At 47.1% G+C, this 22908-nt stretch overlaps 1 protein-coding gene across 7 annotated transcripts in view; it reads left to right on the forward strand.

Annotated features, from left to right (window-relative positions):
* The window catches only part of LOC118379305 (roundabout homolog 2-like), a 152331-nt gene that overhangs the window by 17113 nt on the left and 112310 nt on the right, over window positions 1–22908 (forward strand). For all 7 annotated transcript variants that reach the window (XM_052507522.1, XM_052507555.1, XM_052507634.1 and 4 more), the window contains exons 4-7: window positions 5798–5934; window positions 12746–12870; window positions 16311–16482; window positions 21995–22200. In XM_052507522.1, the coding sequence (XP_052363482.1) occupies window positions 5798–5934; window positions 12746–12870; window positions 16311–16482; window positions 21995–22200 (640 nt within the window). The remainder of the gene's footprint in view (window positions 1–5797; window positions 5935–12745; window positions 12871–16310; window positions 16483–21994; window positions 22201–22908) is intronic.

Consider the following 22908-nt stretch of genomic DNA (forward strand, 5'->3'; position numbering starts at 1 on the left):
AAAGAACCGAAATAAACACATGTTGTATGATGTTATTCAGTGTGGTCAATATGTTCCCTGCTTGCTGAGTGTGTCCATGCATCGATGGCCATGTGTGGGAACCTGTCAAAACAACATGGCAGTTTTCATTCATATCAATGATCACAATGGGCATCTGTGCCGTTCCTGCACCTCCCTAACCCCCCGCTCCTCCACCCGCCCCCACTCCTCAGTCAAGATATAATGTTCTCTTCGAAGTCTTGTTTTTCCGTCTCAGCCTGAGGCAGAGTCAGAGAAGGACTGTCTCTAGGCTCCATTAGCTTGTTTGTTTTCCATCAGACAGGCTCATCTCAAATGGCGCTGTGTCATTCCTTTGGAGGCCTCTCTCACTATTCAAACAATAACAGCTTTATTCTTCTCCCCACCTCCACACAACCTGTTCTGCCCTGACTCCCCTGTCTCTCCCCAAAACAAAGCATTTCGTCATGACTCAGTCAAATAATTGTACTTTTGTTAAGGGCCAATATGATAGATAGAGCTGGCAGTCAGGGCGAAGGAATGCACTTCAATAAAGCTGCCTTTGAAACATTTGCTCAGGAAATGTCGAGAGAGAGAGAGAGAGAGAGAGAGAGAGAGAGAGAGAGAGAGAGAGAGAGAGAGAGAGAGAGAGAGAGAGAGAGAGAGAGAGAGAGAGAGACCGAGAGCGAGAGAGAGAGAGAGAGAAAAGATGAGTTCAGCAGCTGATGGTGGTACGGGGCCATAAGTTCACCTTAGACCTGAGCTGTGGGGCTGTGGTCTCTCTCTACACACCACATCACTGTTCTCGGGTAGATACCGTATGGAGATCTTGAGCTTAAAACTAGACCAGGATTCAGATTTTGGTGTGAAAATGTTGGTAAGAACCTGTATGGCTTGGCATTTTGTCTCTTCAGGTCTCTCTCTCTCTCTCTCTCTCTCCTTTTTTCCTCCCTCTCTCTCTCTGTCTGTGTTGCCCCTCAGTATTTCAGTGTCTGAGTGACATACTGGGTACAGACTATTGTCTGGCTGTCAGACAGCCTTCACACATCACCAAACCCCTCCCCACACCACACCACCAACTCAACACTACACTCACATTGCCATGCTAACCGCACTTCCAGAAGCCAGGGCAACTAATCAAACCATCATCCTTCTCTTGTCAACTGCCATACAACCCCCACAACTCCCAACTCCCAACCCCCCTCTCCCTCTCTCTCTGTATCTCTCTCTCTTTGTCTCTCTTTCTCAAACACGCACTACCTCTCAATTCTGCCTGTCAGATACCTCAAACCACAGGTTTGGGATCAGAGGACAGCCTGACTAAATACATGTAGACATTGTTTTTTAAAACATTTTAAAAAATGTGATGACATCCCCATCCCAGCTCCAGTCATGTAAATCCCCCTCATCCCCAGCTCCAGTCATGTAAATCCCCCAGCTCCAGTGATGTAAATCCCCCCATCCCCAGCTCCAGTCATGTAAATCCCCCCCAGCTCCAGTCATGTAAATCTCCCCCAGCTCCAGTCATGTAAATCCCCCCCATCTCCAGTCATCTAAACCCCCACCCACCCCCAGTTCCAGTCATGTAAATCCCCCCCATCCCAGTTCCAGTCATGTAAATCTCCCCCATCCCCAGTTCCAGTCATGTAAATGCCCCCCATCTCCAGTCATGTAAATCCCCCCCATCTCCAGTCATGTAAATCCCCCCCAGCTCCAGTCATGTAAATCCCCCCCATCCCCAGCTCCAGTCATGTAAATCCCCCCCATCCCCAGCTCCAGTCATGTAAATCTCCCCATCCCAGTTCCAGTCATGTAAATCCCCCCCATCCCAGCTCCAGTCATGTAAATCCCCCATCCCAGCTCCAGTCATGTAAATCCCCCAGCCCCAGCTCCAGTCATGTAAATCCCCACCATCCGAGTTCCAGTCATGTAAATCCCCCATCCCAGCTCCAGTAATTTAAATCCCCCCATCCCAGCTCCAGTCATGTAAATCTCCCCCATCCCAGTTCCAGTCATGTAAATCCCCCATCCCAGCTCCAGTCATGTAAATCCCCCATCCCAGCTCCAGTCATGTAAATCTCCCCCATCCCAGTTCCAGTCATGTAAATCCCCCCCATCCCAGTTCCAGTCATGTAAATCCCCCCAGCTCCAGTCATGTAAATCCCCCATCCCAGCTCCAGTCATGTAAATCCCCCAGCTCCAGTCATGTAAATCCCCCATCCCCAGTTCCAGTCATGTAAATCCCCCTATCCCAGTTCCAGTCATGTAAATCCCCCAGTTCCAGTCATGTAAATCCCCCCAGCTCCAGTCATGTAAATCCCCCCAGCTCCAGTCATGTAAATCCGCCCCAGCTCCAGTCATGTAAATCCCCCCATCCCAGTTCCAGTCATGTAAATCCCCCATCCCAGCTCCAGTCATGTAAATCCCCCATCCCAGCTCCAGTCATGTAAATCTCCCCATCCCAGTTCCAGTCATGTAAATCTCCCCATCCCAGCTCCAGTCATGTAAATCCCCCCATCCCAGCTCCAGTCATGTAAATCCCCCCATCCCAGCTCCAGTCATGTAAATCTCCCCATCCCAGTTCCAGTCATGTAAATCCCCCCATCCCAGCTCCAGTCATGTAAATCCCCCCAGCTCCAGTCATGTAAATCCCCCCCATCCCAGCTCCAGTCATGTAAATCCCCCAGCTCCAGTCATGTAAATCCCCCCATCCCCAGTTCCAGTCATGTAAATCCCCCTATCCCAGTTCCAGTCATGTAAATCCCCCAGTTCCAGTCATGTAAATCCCCCCAGCTCCAGTCATGTAAATCCCCCAGCTCCAGTCATGTAAATCCCCCCAGCCCCAGCTCCAGTCATGTAAATCCCCCATCCCAGTTCCAGTCATGTAAATCCCCCATCCCAGCTCCAGTCATGTAAATCCCCCCATCCCAGCTCCAGTCATGTAAATCTCCCCATCCCAGTTCCAGTCATGTAAATCTCCCCATCCCAGCTCCAGTCATGTAAATCCCCCATCCCAGTTCCAGTCATGTAAATCCCCCATCCCAGTTCCAGTTATGTAAATCCCCCAGCCCCAGTTCCAGTCATGTAAATCCCCCCCCAGTTCCAGTCATGTAAATCCCCCAGCCCGAGCTCCAGTCATGTAAATCCCCCAGCCCCAGCTCCAGTCATGTAAATCCCCCCATCCCAGTTCCAGTCATGTAAATCTCCCCCAGTTCCAGTCATGTAAATCCCCCAGCTCCAGTCATGTAAATCCCCCATCCCCAGCTCCAGTCATGTAAATCCCCCAGCTCCAGTCATGTAAATCTCCCCCAGCTCCAGTCATGTAAATCCCCCCCAGCTCCAGTCATCTAAATCCCCCACCCCCAGTTCCAGTCATGTAAATCCCCCAGCTCCAGTCATCTAAATCCCCCCCACCCCCAGTTCCAGTCATGTAAATCTCCCTATCCCAGTTCCAGTCATGTAAATCTCCCCCCAGCTCCAGTCATGTAAAGCCCCCCATCCCAGTTCCAGTCATGTAAATCCCCCCCATCCCAGTTCCAGTCATGTAAATCTCCCCCATCCCCAGTTCCAGTCATGTAAATCCCCCCCATCCCAGCTCCAGTCATGTAAATCCCCCCATCTCCAGTCATGTAAATCCCCCAGCTCCAGTCATGTAAATCCCCCATCCCCAGCTCCAGTCATGTAAATCCCCCAGCCCCAGCTCCAGTCATGCAAATCTCCCCCATCCCAGTTCCAGTCATGTAAATCCCCCCATCCCAGCTCCAGTCATGTAAATCCCCCATCCCAGCTCCAGTCATGTAAATCCCCCCCCAGCCCCAGCTCCAGTCATGTAAATCCCCCCCATCCCAGCTCCAGTCATGTAAATCCCCCCATCCCCAGCTCCAGTCATGTAAATCCCCCCAGCCCCAGCTCCAGTCATGCAAATCTCCCCATCCCAGTTCCAGTCATGTAAATCCCCCATCCCAGCTCCAGTCATGTAAACCCCCCCATCCCAGCTCCAGTCATGTAAATCCCCCCAGCCCCAGCTCCAGTCATGTAAATCCCCCCCATCCCAGTTCCAGGCATGTAAATCCCCCCCATCCCAGCTCCAGTCATGTAAATCCCCCCCATCCCAGCTCCAGTCATGTAAATCTCCCCCATCCCAGTTCCAGTCATGTAAATCCCCCCCACCCCAGCTCCAGTCATGTAAATCCCCCATCCCAGCTCCAGTCATGTAAATCCCCCCCATCCCAGTTCCAGTCATGTAAATCTCTCCCATCCCAGTTCCAGTCATGTAAATCACCCCCATCCCAGCTCCAGTCATGTAAATCTCCCCTATCCCAGTTCCAGTCATGTAAATCCCCCCCATCCCAGTTCCAGTCATGTAAATCCCCCTATCCCAGTTCCAGTCATGTAAATCCCCCCTATCCCAGTTCCAGTCATGTAAATCTCTCCTATCCCAGCTCCAGTCATGTAATTCCCCCCCAGTTCCAGTCATGTAAATCCCCCAGCCCCAGCTCCAGTCATGTAAATTCCCCCAACCCAAGCTCCAGTCATGTAAATCCTCCCCATCCCAGCTCCAGTCATGTAAATCCCTCCCATTCCCAGCTCCAGTCATGTCAATTCCCCCCCCAGCCCCAGTCATGTAAACCCCCCACCCCAGCTCCAGTCATGTAACCCCCCACAGCTCCAGACATGTAAATCCCCACCCCTCCCATCCCCAGCTCCAGTCATGTAAATCCCTCCCATTCCCAGCTCCAGTCATGTCAATTCCCCCAGCCCCAGTCATGTAAATCCCCCCACCCCAGCTCCAGTCATGTAACCCCCCACAGCTCCAGTCATGTAAATCCCCACCCCTCCCATCCCCAGCTCCAGTCTTGTAAATCCCCCCACTCCCAGCTCCAGTCATGTAAATATCCCCCACCCCTATAAACCCCCTCCCAGCCCCAGCTCCAGTCATGTAAATCTCCCCCACCCCTATAAATCGCCCCCTCCCATACCCAGCTCCAGTCATATAAATCTCCCCCACCCCTATAAATCCCCCCTCCCATACCCAGCTCCAGTCATATAAATCTCCCCCACCCCTATAAATCCCCCTCCCATCCCCAGCTCCAGTCATGTACATCTCACCCCACCCCTATAAATCACCCCTCCCACCCTCCCAGCCCCAGCTCCAGTCATGTAAATCTCCCCCACCCCTATAAATCGCCCCCTCCCATCCCCAGCTCCAGTCATGCAAATCTGGAACTGCTATACTGTACTGAAGGTTATATGTAGTACCACATATGAATTTGTGCTAACACACACACACACACACACACACACACACACACACACACACGCACACAAGCACACACACACACACACACACACACACACACACACACACACACACACACACACACACACACACACACACACACACACACACACACAGACACACACACACACACACACACACACACACACCATACATAATGAAGTGGTGTGGGGTTTCCAGCTGACAGCAGCCCGTGTGTCATTGTTGAATAACTGATCCTCCTTCCTTCCATATCTTCTATGGTCACAATGAACAGTGTTGTTTCCAAATACGGTTTCCTCTTCAGGAGTGGAATACTGTATATACGTTCTCATAGAGATGGTGATGAAGGAAAATGTCACATTTAGTTAGTTTATCATAATAATCGCCACAAGGCTTGAACTGATGGGTTCACTCAACACTGTGTATTAGCTTTGGACTCAAAACAATTATTATATTATTTCAAAAAATGCAATGTCAACAGAATACATTTAATCTGACAGTGTTGTGTGTGTTTTCCAGGTACGAGATCAAGTATGACAAGGAGGACTACCTGCTGAGAGTGAAGAAGGCATCGGCCAGTGACGAGGGCACCTTCACCTGCCTGGCAGAGAACCGGGTGGGCAAGGTGGAGGCCTCTGCCAGCCTCACCGTCAGAGGTGAGTGAGGACTGTCCACTGGCTCTCACCTCTTTCCCTCTTTCTTCCTATAATCCTGAGCAAGTTCAGAATGCCATTCAGAACAGCTTGGCATCTTACAATTGTTTTAGTTTATCAGAAATGGGTATAAGTAAGACATCAATTCTACTCGAATTAGACATGCATTTTAAGTTTGTGATAAGTAGTAGTATGACTAGTAGTATGACTAGTAGTATGACTAGTAGTATGACTAGTAGTGTGACTAGTAGTATGACTAGTAGTGTGACTAATCGAATGACTAGTAGTATGACTAGTAGTATGACTAGTAGTGTGAGAATTAGTATGACCAGTAGTGTGACTAGTAGAATGACCAGTAGTGTAACTAGCAGAGTGACTAGTAGTATGACTAGTAGTATCACTAGTATAATAACTAATAGTGAGACTAGTAGAATCACTAGTAGTGTAACTAGTAGAGTGACTAGTAGTGTAACAAGTAGTTTGACTAGTAGTGTGACTAGTAGTATGACTAGTAGAGTGACTAGTACTGTGACTAGTAGTGTGACTAGTAGAGTGACTGGTATTGTGACTAGTAGAATGACTAGTAGAATGACTGGTAGAATGACTAGTAGTATGACTAGTAGAATGACTAGTTTTTTGAGACTAGTAGTTTGACTAGTAGAATGACTAGTAGTGTGACTAGTAGAGTGACTAGTAGAATGACTAGTAGTGTGAGTAGTAGAGTGTTTAGTAGAGTAATTAATAGAGTGACTAGTATTGTGAGTAGTAGAATGACTAGTAGTTTGACTAGTAGTGTGACTAGTAGTGTGACTAGTCATATGACTAGTAGTGTGACTAGTAGTATGACTAGTAGTGAGACTAGTGGAATGACTAGTAGTATGACTAGTAGGGTGACTAGTAGTTTAACTAGTAGTGTGACTAGTAGTGTGACTAGTAGTGAGAGTAGTGGAATGACTAGTAGTATGACTAGTAGTGTGACTAGTAGTGTGACTAGTAGTATGACTCGTAGTGAGACTAGTAGTGTGACGAGTCATATGACTATTAGTGTGACTAGTAGTATGACTTGTAGTGAGACTAGTAGTGTGACTAGTAGTATGACTAGTAGTGAGACTAATAGTGTGACGAGTCATATGACTAGTAGTGGGACTAGTAGTATGACTAGTAGTGAGACTAGTAGAATGACTAGTAGTATGACTAGTAGTGTGACTAGTAGTGTGACTAGTCATATGACTAGTAGTGTGACTAGTAGTATGACTAGTAGTGAGACTAGTGGAATGACTAGTAGTATGACTAGTAGTGTGACTAGTAGTGTGACTAGTAGTATGACTAGTAGTGAGACTAGTAGTATGACTAGTAGTGAGACTAGTAATGAGACTAGTGGAATGGCTAGTAGTGAGACTAGTAGTATGACTAGTAGTATGACTAGTTGTGAGACTAGTAATGAGACTAGTGGAATGGCTAGTAGTGAGACTAGTAGTATGACTAGTAGTATGACTAGTTGTGAGACTAGTAATGAGACTAGTGGAATGGCTAGTAGTATGACTAGTAGTATGACTAGTAGTATGACTAGTTGTGAGACTAGTGGAATGGCTAGTAGTATGGTTGACCTACTATGGAACAGTAGTGTTTCCACAAAGAGTCTTTCCTTCAAATAGTGCTGACTGCCACAGCCAAGAAAGACATGATCTGTCTATGAATCCATTTAATTATTTACACACACTTTCACACACACACACACACACACACACACACACACACACACACACACACACACACACACACACACACACACACACACACACACACACACACACACACACACACACACACACAAATACTCCAAACGGAGAACACACACACACTTCCCCCATGGTGGTTTGTTAGCAATGTTATCCCCTCAGTCACTGAAGCCCTTCCACAGTTAACTGGTCTACACTGCACCACTGCACTGTAGGTGTTGAAGGTTAATCAAAAATATCTATATCCCTCTTCCTTTCTTTCTCTCTCTCTCTCTCTCTCTCTCTCTCTCTCTCTCTCTCTCTCTCTCTCTCTCTCTCTCCTTTTTTGCCCATTAAATCTCACACTGTTCAAGGTCTCTGTGGATTGCTTTAACGTCCACAGGACCTGGGGGACAGAGGAGGAATAACCTGGGCGTTGACTTCAATGTTCATCCTTTTGACTAGTGGATAATATGAGCCCTGGTCTCTGAGCCCTGAGTGTAGAATACATGGTGCACAGGTAGAGGTATTCCACAGACACACAAACCGACACACAGACCGACAGAGAGAGAGACTCTCTCCACTAACTCTTCCTTCCTTATTGTCAATATGGTGGTGCTGGGCTCTATCCCTGTATTAAATATGAAGACTGCCTCTTGATTGAACTATTTCTAGTCTCTTCCTCTCTCTCTCTCTCTCTCTTTCTCTCTCTCTCTCTCTCTCTCTCTCTCTCTCTCTCTCTCTCTCTCTCTCTCTCTCTCTCTCTCTCTCTCTCTCTCTCTCTCTCTCTCTCTCTCTCTCTCTTTCTCTCTCTCTCTCTCTCTCTCTCTCTCTCTCTCTCTCTCTCTCTCTCTCTCTCTCTCTCTCTCTCTCTCTCTCTCTCTCTCTCTCTCTCTCTCTCTCTCTCTCTCTCTCTCTCTCTCTCTCTCTCTCTCTCTCTCTCGCTATCACTCTCTGATGAACATACACACTGCCTTGCTGTTCCAAACACACACCACCCTAGGATCTGTAGAATTCATGAATGCAGACAGAGCAGCTCCAATAACAAGAACCCTTCAGAGCCCCAATGTTGTCCTGCTCTCATCTGAATAAGACTATGTTGATGGTACAAGAGCATGGCTTCCCAGATATACTATTGATCTATTCATTGATCCATTCCACCACAATGAGGTGCTATATTCAGATTGGGCATCCCTGACAGTTCGCTGGAGAGGCTCTGTTACACAGCACACTGTTAAAGCTGTGTTAAAGGTGAATTCCCTTCAATAGGATCTTATCTGTCATGCGTACCCTGTACTAGAACTGTGTACCTCAACACGACATGTCATTCATTCCCCTTGTATCTTATGATTTGTTTGACTTTAATTTCCCTATTTGTTTTCCCACCTCTTCATTGTGGTGTGTCCAGGTCGCCCTGTTGGTAAGTACCATCCTGATGACCCCAGTCCATCCTGCATGTTCTCTCCATACACACACCCTCACTGCCTTGCAGATTGCCACGACCCACACCTTACTGTATTAACACAGATGTTGTATCACTCCGTACCACGCCTTTACCCTAAAACCCTGCTTGTCTATCTCAAATGGTTACAGAGGGGACTTTTTAGTACAGCCATCAGCTTCAGCCTTGCTTGCTTACTAACCTCTTAATGAACTAATCCTTACCTCTCTAGTGTACCTAGGTTATGTATCTGTACTGTAGTGTGTCTGTCGAAGCCATAGCTGTCTCGAGTCTCCCCTAGTTGTCCCCCCTGGCAGACAGAAATGGGATCTGTATGTCTTGTATTGAGTTGCTCCCTCTGGTCTGGGAAATAATCCTAGTTTTCACATGGATCTGGAGGAGACATGGAGTCAGACAGGGCAATTTCAAACTCTTAAACGTCTTATGGCTTCCAGTACAGTAGATGGTTTTGGTGAAAAGTGTCAGTTTGAGCTGTTTGGGTTCTGACATCTGCGAAGAGATATGGGAGCGAGAGAGAGAGTTATGTATAGGGGGAAAGGAGAGAGATGTGTGTAGTGGTAGTGCAGGCAGAGAGAGGAGAGGTTAGGAAGAGGGGAGCAGGGGTGCGTGTCAGAGCTAGCTTGACTGGCAGAAGGAACCCTGACGTTGGAGGAGTGGTAGGACCTTAGTTGCCAAAACAGCAGTGGCCACCCCCAGATTGTCACGGACTGTCAAGCTGCAGGACAATTTAGGAAATTACACATGCAGGCTGCCCGTGGGAATGAGACAGTAATTGCTTTTGACTTCTGAATAAAATATGATTGAATGTGGGCTTTAAAGAAATGAGGAAAAAAAAGCTTGCGTGTGTGTGTCTGTCCATTTGTTCATGGCTGTCTCAGAGCTGCATTTTACTATGAATCCCCTCCAACCCAGGACAGATCTGTCTTGTCATGAATTAAATATGGGGGTTTGATCTTGTGCCTCCCTTAGAGGGGACAGGAAGGAGGCTCTCACTAGTCTTTAGGGTCCCTGAATCAAACAGCCTCAGTATCAAATATCCTCACACACACTGCCGGGATGTCCTGTCTGTCACTCACTGGCTAGGAGACTACAAACTTTAAATATGCATCACTTGTTGGCCCCCAATCCAACCCAACCTCATCACATCATACTTGACCTGCTATCACAGCTTGCTTTACAAGGCTACATTTCTCTGTGTTTGTGTGGGTGCTGCATAGGTGAGAGATTGAGGGGGATCGAGGGAGACAAGGGGAGCGTGATAAAGGAAGCGATAGATAGAGAGGAGAGACAAGGTGTGAGGGCAGCAATAGAGAACAGCCTGTAAGTCATCAAACACTGAGTGACTGCTCTCCTTTAATGCACTGAGAGAGAGAGAGAGAGAGAGAGAGAGAGAGGGGGGGGGGGTACTCTGTATCAGACCCAACGTTATGGAATGCAGCAAGCTATCTAAGTTGAGGAGAGCCAAACAGGAAGGCTGTAAATCTATAGCCATCTGTAGCATTCCAGGCTGTGTGTATCTTTGACAAATACACTCTCCCAAAAAAAAGGGATTACATGGAGAAATGAGCCAAACAGGAAGAGGTTTACCCTGACTGGAATCAGCTGGGTTGTCACTGGAAATACTTACACAGGAATCAGAATAAAAGCCTGTCAGTGGTTTCATATAATGATGTATTATGAAACCGTGTCATATGGTCTTGTTGAAGGCATTGTGATTATGCAGTTTAACAAATCTCTCTTTCATCTGTTGGCTATTCCCTCTGCTGGCTATTCCCTCTGCTGGCTGTTCCCTCTGCTGGCTATTCCCTCTGCTGGCTGTTCCCTCTGCTGGCTATTCCCTCTGCTGGCTATTCCCTCTGCTGGCTGTTCCCTCTGCTGGCTGTTCCCTCTGCTGGCTGTTCCCTCTGCTGGCTGTTCCCTCTGCTGGCTATTCCCTCTGCTGGCTATTCCCTCTGCTGGCTATTCCCTCTGCTGGCTATTCCCTCTGCTGGCTATTCCCTCTGCTGGCTATTCCCTCTGCTGGCTGTTCCCTCTGCTGGCTATTCCCTCTGCTGGCTCGCCATACCAAATATTAACAAAGTTACAGATGCCACTACTGCTTTGAGAACACTCATACAACAGTAGGAAACCTATTTGTAAGTGACCTGTAACAACAGTCTGATCTAGTCTGTCAGAGATATAGTCTGTGTTCGGTAGTTAGCTAGTACCTCTATTCTCTTTCATTTCATTTGAACATTGTACCTTGAGCTGACAAGGTACAAATCTGTCGTTCTGCCCCTGAACAGGCAGTTAACCCACTGTTCCTAGGCTGTCATTGAAAATAAGAATTTGTTCTTAACTGACTTGCCTAGTAAAATGAAAATGAAAATTAGATGAGAATCTTTTGTCATGAAACCAAATGTCTTATAGGAAGGAATCTTGAAGTGTGAAAATGATCTTGATTGGAAGATCAACAGTAAAAGTGTTTTTGATAATGAGGGAGTAATAACTAATTGGGGAAATCACATGGTTGTTTAAATGGTTAATAGACCTTTACTGACGACCAGAAGACAGAAAAGACATCCTGTTCTGTATATGTCAGTGTGTATCCTGGAACACAATGCAGTGTATCCCAACCAATCACTCCTCTAGCTGTTTATTAGTGTAGGACAGAGAGGATGTGTCTCTGGGATTTGCCAAGAGTTCTAAAGTTTGGCGAGGACACGTTTGTTTATGTTGCATTAGAACACATTAAGATGGCCCGGAAACTGAGAGAGTGGAATGAGACATCCCACATGTGAGATCTCCCTGCTGGCTCCTTGAGTATATTTTGTCGATCAATTGTTTAATTGGCTTCTACAGGGTTCAGTTGAGTAATAAAGGTGGTGAGTGGGATAGAGTGAGGGAGTGAGGACTGTAGTGTTGGGTGGTGGGTGAGAGAGGGGGTAAGGGCTCTGTCCTCCCCCCGAGGGACCCATGAGAGAGTTAGCCTTTAGCTGTTAGCTGTTGGCTGGGTTCTGTCCATTTATTTAATTATATTATCATCACAAGGTTTTCTCTGTGTCTTTCTCTGTGTAGCCTAGCTACATTATGTCTAACTAACTCTCCTGATGCCATTGTCACCGAGACACTGCTGCTGTTTGTGAACACTGACAACCGTCATTCATTCAGCTCCAGCCTCAATGAATGGCCTTGAGTGGTTACCATGGTGTCCAATACCATGGCGATCAATGGAAGGAACACGCTGCATGGAAGCTCTACACACTCTTAGAAAAAAAGGTGCTATCTAGAACCTAAAAGTTTTTTTGGGCTGTCCCCATAGAGAACCCACCCTTTGAAGAACCCTTTTTGGTTCCAAGTAGAACCCCTTCGGTTCCAGGTAGAATATTTGTGGGTTCCATGTAGAACCATTTCCACAGAGGGTTCTACAGGGAACCCAAAATAGTTATTTCTACCTGGAACCAAAAAGTGTTCTACATGGAAGGGTTCTCCTATGGGACCTTCCAAAGAACCCCTTTGGAACCCTTTTTTCTAAGATTGTAGGACATGCCCATTTAGATGTGTCCTTGTGATGCCTGACGGTACCTTTGCTTCAATGCTTTACCTCTGTGTAACTCTGACTTCTAACCCTAGTGTTTCTGCCCTTTGACCCCAGCTGCACCCCAGTTTATCATCAGGCCGCGGGACCAGATCGTGGCCCAGGGTCGCACCGCCACCTTCCCCTGTGAGACCAAGGGCAACCCCCAGCCTGCAGTCTTCTGGCAGAAGGAGGGTAGCCAGGTAAGAAGAGCATATAAACACCTCTTAATGACCCATAGCAGAGCCAGGAGCTTTTCCTGAACACCCAACCTGACCAGGAAAAACATGGTCAGGAAAACAGCTTGGTCCAGTCTTCTACCACTGGACCTATACTGTAAGGACCTGTAAAACAGCTTGGTCCAGTCTCTTACCACTGGACCTACACTGTAAGGACCTGTAAAACAGCTTGGTCCAGTCTTCTACCACTGGACCTATACTGTAAGGACCTGTAAAACAGCTTGGTCCAGTCTTCTACCACTGGACCTATACTGTAAGGACCTGTAAAACAGCTTGGTCCAGTCTTCTACCACTGGACCTACACTGTAAGGACCTGTAAAACAGCTTGGTTCAGTCTTCTACCACTGGACCTATACTGTAAGGACCTGTAAAACAGCTTGGTCCAGTCTTCTACCACTGGACCTATACTGTAAGGACCTGTAAAACAGCTTGGTCCAGTCTTCTACCACTGGACCTACACTGTAAGGACCTGTAAAACAGCTTGGTCCAGTCTTCTACCACTGGACCTATACTGTAAGGACCTGTAAAACAGCTTGGTCCAGTCTTCTACCACTGGACCTATACTGTAAGGACCTGTAAAACAGCTTGGTCCAGTCTTCTACCACTGGACCTATACTGTAAGGAACTGTAAAACAGCTTGGTCCAGTCTTCTACCACTGGACCTATACTGTAAGGACCTGTAAAACAGCTTGGTCCAGTCTTCTACCACTGGACCTATACTGTAAGGACCTGTAAAACAGCTTGGTCCAGTCTTCTACCACTGGTCCTACACTGTAAGGACCTGTAAAACAGCTTGGTCCAGTCTTCTACCACTGGACCTATACTGTAAGGAACTGTAAAACAGCTTGGTCCAGTCTTCTACCACTGGACCTATACTGTAAGGACCTGTAAAACAGCTTGGTCCAGTCTTCTACCACTGGACCTATACTGTAAGGACCTGTAAAACAGCTTGGTCCAGTCTTCTACCACTGGACCTATACTGTAAGGAACTGTAAAACAGCTTGGTCCAGTCTTCTACCACTGGACCTATACTGTAAGGACCTGTAAAACAGCTTGGTCCAGTCTTCTACCACTGGACCTATACTGTAAGGACCTGTAAAACAGCTTGGTCCAGTCTTCTACCACTGGACCTATACTGTAAGGACCTGTAAAACAGCTTGGTCCAGTCTTCTACCACTGGACCTATACTGTAAGGAACTGTAAAACAGCTTGGTCCAGTCTTCATATCTCTGCATTTACAAGAATATTCAGTGTTTTTTCATCCAGTGTGTGTCCACCATGCTTTATTTATGACTAACAGTTATTACTGTGTTACTGTACTGTCTAGTGTTATCAGCACACACACCACTTAGATTGGATAGTAACTATGCCGTTGGCTGTGTGGGGACGACCCTGCTGTGTCTATGATGTCAGTCTGTGTGACACTCAGCTCCCCAGTTCTCCCTCAGTGACACACACGAACACACACACGCAACACACACAAACACACACACACACACACACACACACACACACACACACACACACACACACACACACACACACACACACACACACACACACACACACACACACACACACACACACACACACACACACACACACACACACACACACACACACACACACACACACACACACACACACACACACACACACACACACACACACACACACACACACAGAGAAATATACACTTTCTCCCATCAGTATCTCTGGCACACACAAACACCACACCAGATACACCTTTGTGTGCCTAGTGAGGAGGTAACAAGTTCCCATGACACCGTGCTGCTTACAGTGATACTATGCCTCACACAGAGCAGAGCAGATAGCCCTTCACATAGTTGAAGGTCCTCACAGTCCACACAATAACAACAGTAGCAATTAGGAGCCTGCCAGGACCTATAGATGAACCGGAGATATGATTTTGTTCTGGCTGAGAGTCACACACACACACACACACACACACACACACACACACACACACACACACACACACACACACACACACACACACACACACACACACACACACACACACACACACACACACACCCTGAGCCTGGGGCCAGACAATTACAGCAAAGTGCCACTCAGAGATTGGGATGGGGTGAAATGTACATTTGCATGCAACACACACACACTGTATACTTCCACTCACACCTATGCTGAACACATTCTCACATCAAAATAAGTGATGAATCCTATCTGACTCACTGCAACAGAGCAAACTGAACATGAACATATAAAGACCAACATTTATTTACACCAGTATACTCTCAGTAAATAGACCCCCATGTTCTGTGACTGCACCCCAATCACAACACTTGTTTCCCTCTCTTTGCCTCTTGGTTTATTGATGCTTCATACCTTCTCTATCCCCATCGTCACCTCTCACTAAATACCTCAGCCAATCAGATGTTACCTGTATGATTCAGACCTGCAACACTCCCTCCTTCTTCCTCTGCTATGGACTCATTCAATAGAACCTGAAGTTCTATGGGATGTGCTGTGGGCCGGGGCTGTGGGCTGGGGGCTGTGGGCCGGGGCTGGGGGCTGTGGGCCGGGGCTGGGGGCTGTGGGCCGGGGCTGTGGGCTGGGGTCTGTGGACCGGGGCTGTGGGCTGGGGCTGTGGGCTGGGGGCCGGGGCTGTGGGCTGGGGGCTGTGGACCTGGGCTGTGGGCTGGGGCTGTGGGCTGGGGGCCGGGGCTGTGGGCTGTGGGCCGGGGCTGTGGGCTGGGGGCTGTGGACCGGGGCTGTGGGCCGGGGCTGGGGGCTGGGGGCTGTGGGCCGGGGCTGTGGGCTGGGGGCTGTGGACCGGGGCTGTGGGCTGGGGTTGTGGGCTGGGGGCCGGGGCTGTGGGCTGTGGGCCGGGGCTGTGGGCTGGGGCTGTGGACCGGGGCTGTGGGCCGGGGCTGTGGGCTGTGGGCCGGGGCTGTGGGCTGGGGGCTGGGGGCTGTGGGCCGGGGCTGTGGGCTGGGGCTGTGGGCTGGGGGCTGGGGCTGTGGGCTGTGGGCCGGGGCTGTGGGCCGGGGCTGAGGAGGTAGCCGGGGGAGACTCTGTGTAAACAAAGCAGCCCCATAGCAATTATGAGAAGCAAAGCAGAATGAAACAAGAGTAGACAGAGAGGCTCAGACTGTGTTCCCTCCAGCTCTCTGGAGCCTCTGACATGGCTGGCTGGGAGAATACATGCCATCCATTATGTGTAACCAAGCTATCAGATGTGATAGTTGTGTGTAATTCCTTAACCAGGTAATGGATGGAATGGCTCTGTTAACTGGCCGTGTGTATGTCTAAACCAGAGTGATGGCGCTATGTGAGTGTGTGTCAGTTGGATGTGTTCCTGGCTGTAATGAGTCCATGTCCATCTACTAATTGGCCTGCTTCCTCTCCTCCTGCAGAACCTGCTGTTTCCCAACCAGCCCCAGCAGCCCAACAGTCGCTTCTCTGTGTCCTCCAGTGGAGACCTGACCATCTCGGCCGTGCAGCGGGCAGACGCAGGCTACTACATCTGTCAGGCCCTGACCGTGGCTGGCAGCATCCTCGCCAAGGCCCAACTGGAGGTCACAGATGGTGAGGCCTGCCGCATACCCACCCCGATGCCAACGTGCTAGAGTACCACTCGTTAATGCAGCATGCATACACACTCTGCTATGCTATCAACACACACACACACACACACACACACACACACACACACACACACACACACACACACACACACACACACACACACACACACACACACACACACACACACACACACACACAGAGACACCAATACTCGTGCAGACACATAATTCACACAGACACACACAGCCTTCACTGTACACTAAATAGTTAATGTACACACATGAATGAGCAGTAAGAGAAGTGTTCTTTAATTTGTAGTGAATTAATCAGAGCACATGCCTGTGGATTTTGGCCTTAAGTACTGGGGGAAACGTATTGTAAAAGGAGGAGTATTTTGCCATGTACAGGAATTAAATTCTGCTTTTTTTTGTCTGAGAAATATCTAGAAATGATACTTCCCCATAAATGTGCTTTTTTTTGTCACGACACAATTGAATGAAATACTTGTTCAAGTTTAGCCGGAGAGGGATTAAAGCATTGCCCTTGAGTCTCTCAGTAGAATGATCAGCAGCATCTGGCTGAGGGAGGCAGTGAGTCAAGGACTGAGTGATTGAGTGAGTGAGTGACAACAGTTAGCATGTCTGCAGGATGACTTATGAGGGCCTGCTCAGTCCCACTGCCTCTAGTCTGTTCTGCTGTGGAGATGGGTAAATAGATTGACGAGCTTTCAGATGCCCTGTGAAGGATCAGCCTGGGGAAAAATGTAAATACACAATTTTTTAAGTGAAGGGAATTCTTTATTCCAAAAAAAATTTGAATGAAACGTTCATCCATGTTTGTCAAACGTCAAATTTTGAAGTTGTTCCAAACATTACATTTCAAAATGCTTAATGTCAAGTTTAGGCATTAACTCTAAATTCTTAAGGTTAGCCATTAACTCTGAATGGTTCAGGTTAGGGTTAAGGTTAAGGTTAGCCATTCATTCTGAATGGTTCAGGTAAGGGTTAAGGTTAGCCATTCATTCTGAATGGTTCAGGTAAGGGTTAAGGTTAGACATTCATTCTGAATGGTTCAGGTTTGGGTTAAGGTTAGCCATTCAATTTGAATGTTTCAGGTAAGGGTTAAGGTTAGCCATTAATTCTGAATGGTTCAGGTTAGTGTTAAGGTTAGCCATGAACTCTGAATGGTTCAGGTTAGGGTTAAGGTTAGCCATTCATTCTGAATGGTTCAGGTTAGGGTTAAGGTTAGCCATTCATTCTGAATGGTTCAGGTTAGGGTTAAGGTTAGCCATTCATTCTGAACGGTTCAGGTTAGGGTTAAGGTTAGCCATTCATTCTGAATGGTTCAGGTAAGGGTTAAGGTTAGCCATTCATTCTGAATGATTCAGGGAAGGGTTAAGGTTAGCCATTAATTCTGAATGATTCAGGTTAGGGTTAAGGTTAGCCATTCATTCTGAATGATTCAGGTTAGGGTTAAGGTTAGCCATTCATTCTGAATGGTTCAGGTTAGGGTTAAGGTTAGCCATTCATTCTGAATGGTTCAGGTTAGGGTTAAGGTTAGCCATTCATTCTGAATGGTTCAGGTTAGAGTTAAGGTTAGCCATTCATTCTGAATGGTTCAGGTAAGGGTTAAGGTTAGCCATTCATTCTGAATGATTCAGGTTAGGGTTAAGGTTAGCCATTCATTCTGAATAGTTCAGGTTAGGGTTAAGGTTAGCCATTAATTCTGAATGATTCAGGTTAGGGTTAAGGTTAGCCATTCATTCTGAATGGTTCAGGTTAGGGTTAAGGTTAGCCATTCATTCTGAATGGTTCAGGTTAGGGTTAAGGTTAGCCATTCATTCTGAATGATTCGGGTTAGGGTTAAGGTTAGCCATTCATTCTGAATGGTTCAGGTTAGGGTTAAGGTTAGCCATTCATTCTGAATGGTTCAGGTTAGGGTTAAGGTTAGCCATTCATTCTGAATAGTTCAGGTTAGGGTTAAGGTTAGCCATTAATTCTGAATGATTCAGGTTAGGGTTAAGGTTAGCCATTCATTCTGAATGGTTCAGGTTAGGGTTAAGGTTAGCCATTCATTCTGAATGGTTCAGGTAAGGGTTAAGGTTAGCCATTCATTCTGAATGATTCGGGGTAGGGTTAAGGTTAGCCATTCATTCTGAATGGTTCAGGTTAGGGTTAAGGTTAGCCATTCATTCTGAATGGTTCAGGTTAGGGTTAAGGTTAGCCATTCATTCTGAATGGTTCAGGTTAGGGTTAAGGTTAGCCATTCATTCTGAATGGTTCAGGTAAGTGTTAAGGTTAGCCATTCATTCTGAATGGTTCAGGTTAGGGTTAAGGTTAGCCATTCATTCTGAATGGTTCGGGTTAAGGTTAGCCATTCATTCTGAATGGTTCAGGTTAGGGTTAAGGTTAGCCATTCATTCTGAATGGTTCAGGTAAGGGTTAAGGTTAGCCATTCATTCTGAATGGTTCAGGTAAGGGTTAAGGTTAGCCATTCATTCTGAATGGTTCAGGTAAGGGTTAAGGTTAGCCATTCATTCTGAATGGTTCAGGTAAGGGTTAAGGTTTGCCATTCATTCTGAATGGTTCAGGTAAGGGTTAAGGTTAAGGTCAGCCATTAATTCTGAATGGTTCAGGTAAGGGTTCAGGTTAAGGTTAGCCATTCATTCTGAATGGTTCAGGTAAGGGTTAAGGTTAAGGTTAGCCATTCATTCTGAATGGTTCAGGTAAGGGTTAAGGTTAAGGTTAAGGTCAGCCATTAATTCTGAATGGTTCAGGTAAGGGTTAAGGTTAAGGTTAGCCATTCATTCTGAATGGTTCAGGTAAGGGTTAAGGTTAAGGTTAGCCATTCATTCTGAATGGTTCAGGTAAGGGTTAAGGTTAAGGTTAAGGTCAGCCATTAATTCTGAATGGTTCAGGTAAGGGTTAAGGTTAAGGTTAGCCATTCATTCTGAATGGTTCAGGTAAGGGTTAAGGTTAGCCATTCATTCTGAATGGTTCAGGTAAGGGTTAAGATTTGGGGTAGGCTTAAATAAAAATAGCAAAACAACTTTTTATTGCTGGATTCGAACATGCAACTTTTTGAATCAGAGGCAGATTCTTCCACCCGTCCACCATCCACGTCCACAATGCCCTAGCAAAACCCAAACCTACTTGAAGGTAACAGAGCTGTTGCCCCCGACGTCCTCAGACATGGATGGATGTCCAATACTGACTTGTATCACGGTAACCTGCCTTAAAATACCAAGGGTTTTAGATCTCATAACCTCAAGACACCTTGTTCCATTGTCTAAGATTTACAGTGTCTGAACTGTCTGTTCAGGGGTCTATGGCTGCGTGCACCAACACATACTGTATTCTAAGGGTGTGTGGTGCGTTAATTGTGTGTAAGTGTGTAAGTCGTATCAGGTAACGCAGCTTATGGCTGGACGGTGTAAGATGAGGAACGTGTGAGGGAGCTGGGTGTCAGGAAGGCTGAGGAGGAGGACAGGAGGAGGAGAGGAGGGCTGGCTGGGGCAAGGTCATGGTCACACCTTGCTGCTGGGAGCAGGTGATTTAGTGTCCTGAGGGGCCAACAGAGCTCGCTGGGTTCAAGGAGATATGTAATGAGAAATTCCTGATGCAAACAGTCAAGGCCCCAGCTCCCCCTGCCTCATCACCCCCCCACACACACACCTCCATCCATCACGCCATCCATCCACCACCCTCATCACCCCCCACACCTCCATCCATCCACCACCCTCGTCATCCCCTCCCTGCTGGACCAAACCAAGCCAAACTCACCCAGGGTTTTATCATACTTTCTGTCATAATATCCTAACATGTAATGCTGTGGAGTCATTACTCAGAGCTGAGGGAATCATTAAGACACATAACAGAACCCTTCCAGGTGTGTTTCAGTGTCTAAGAATCATGCCAAGTGATAACAATGACAAGCAGTTAACTCCCTCAGTGAGTTCATTGGGAAGTTAGATCCAGCAGTGAGACCTTAGACAGACAGGTAGTGCTGTTTTTAACGCTATCTGCGGGTTAGGCACATGGTAATCCTGGTTGATGTATTTAACCTCTAGATTTTCTGATAAAAGCATTCCATTGTGGTGGTTGTAGTATTATCACTGAAATAGATTCAATGATGAATTCATCAGGTCCCATATGGTGTAGATTCACCTTCTATCCATTTTTCTCTCAGCTAAAGCCATGGTTCTGCCATACCAAGGCAAGTATGTGTCTTCCTTCCATCCTACTGACTTCCCTGCTGGAGAGAAAGATAAATATTGTAAAGTGAGAGAGAGGGAGAGAGAGAGAGAGGCAGACAGAGAGAGAGAGGAGAGAGAGAGAGACAGACAGAGAGAGAGACAGAGAGAGAGAGAGAGAGAGAGGCAGAGAGACAGAGAGAGACAGAGAGAGACAGAGAGAGAGAGAGAGACAGAGAGAGAGAGAGAGGCAGAGAGACAGAGAGAGACAGAGAGAGACAGAGAGAGAGACAGAGAGAGAGAGAGAGAGAGAGAGAGAGACAGACAGACAGACAGACAGACAGACAGACAGACAGACAGACAGACAGACAGACAGACAGACAGACAGACAGACAGACAGACAGACAGACAGACGGAGAGAGAGAGAGAGAGAGAGAGAGAGAGAGAGAGAGACAGACAGACAGACAGAGAGATAATGTGTTGAAAGGTTAGTGATGTTGACTGTCTAATTGGCCCCTGCAGGTCTGACATCATTAATCCTTCCTGTTAATTAATGTGTGATGCCAGGGGACTCCACATTATTCACCACAGCTGACACAGAAACTGCCAGGGCACGGTAACTGTAACTCACAGATACAGCACCTCTGACATATACACTATTTCACAGTAGAACCCACAGGCATTCTCCAACACATGTACCCTCTGACCAACACAAATGTATATATTCATTCAAACAGCATTTAACATTAGCATTGGAATGAACAAAACCTTGTCTTTTCAAGGTGGTCCTTCTGTAGCTCAGTTGGTAGAGCATGGCGCTTGTAACGCCAGGGTAGTGGGTTCGATTCCCGGGACCACCCATACGTAGAATGTATGCACACATGACTGACTGTAAGTCGCTTTGGATAAAAGCGTCTGCTAAATGGCATATATTATTATTATTATCACAGTGGTTTTTGCAGTTCTGACTCATTTGGATGATTTGCGTGGGGTGCTACTCTCTGGGGAGTGGCGGTGGTTTCAGTTCTGGGTGCCAGTGGGGGCCTCTGATAGTGTTCCCCACTGAACATGATGGAGTATTTATCTGAACCACCCGGAGTCAACAGGCCCTTGTCACCGTACGCCCTCACAGACTCCTGGGTGTGAATGTAAGGGTTGTCTGCTGCTGCCAGATTATTTTCCTTCTGTTGAATGCCGGCTCAAATGAAGATCCTACCTCTACATATCGAATGTTTCATCTCCATCGTAGTCCTTTTAATATTGTAATGGCTTTTGTGTGGCTCTTCTGACCAACTCTCTCTGTCTCTCATCTTGTCCCAGTGCTGACAGACAGGCCACCGCCCATCATCCGTCGGGGACCGTCCAATCAGACACTGAGGGTGGACAGCGTGGCCCTTCTGAAGTGCCAGGCGTCAGGAGACCCCATCCCCTCTATCAGCTGGCTGAAGGACGGGGTCAGTCTGCTGGGGAAGGATCCCCGCATGTCCCTGCAGGACCTGGGCAGCCTCCAGATGAGGAGCCTCAGGGTGAGAACCACAGGAGCCCACTCATAAAGACAACTACACGTACACTAGTAATGGGGTTTATGTGATGAGGGTGTAAATATGCTAAATACTGTTGTGGTAACCTTGTCTGCAGCGCTCGTTCTCCACCCCTCTGTTTCCATCCATTCTCCTTAATGGATCTCTGTCTGAGACTCTGTCTCCTCTCTCTCCCCTCTGTGTGTGTCATTAGGCTGTGTCTCACTGTATTCTATACTATCTACTATATCTTAGTCTATGCCGCTCTGAAATTTAAATTGAAATTGAAATTTATATATTCTTATTCCATTCCTTTACTTATTTGTGTGTTTTAGGTATTTGTTGTGAAATTGCAAAATACTGCATTACTTGTTAGATGTTACTGCACTGTCGGAACAAGAAACACAAGCATTTCGCAATAACATCTGCTAAACATGTGTTTGTGACCAATAACATCTGCTAAACATGTGTTTGTGACCAATTACATCTGCTAAACATGTGTTTGTGACCAAGAACATCTGCTGATCATGTCTTTGTGACCAATAACATCTGTTAAACATGTGTTTGTGACGAACAACATTTGATTTGATATTGTTGCTTCCCTCTGACCCTCTGACCGTCTATACCTCTCTGTACCCTCTGACCATCTGTACCTCTCTGTACCTCTCTGTACCCTCTGACCGTCTGTACCTCTCTGTACCCTCTGACCATCTA

The sequence above is a fragment of the Oncorhynchus keta genome, chromosome 1, assembly GCF_023373465.1.
Source record: "Oncorhynchus keta strain PuntledgeMale-10-30-2019 chromosome 1, Oket_V2, whole genome shotgun sequence".
Classification (NCBI taxonomy): Eukaryota; Metazoa; Chordata; class Actinopteri; order Salmoniformes; family Salmonidae; genus Oncorhynchus; species Oncorhynchus keta.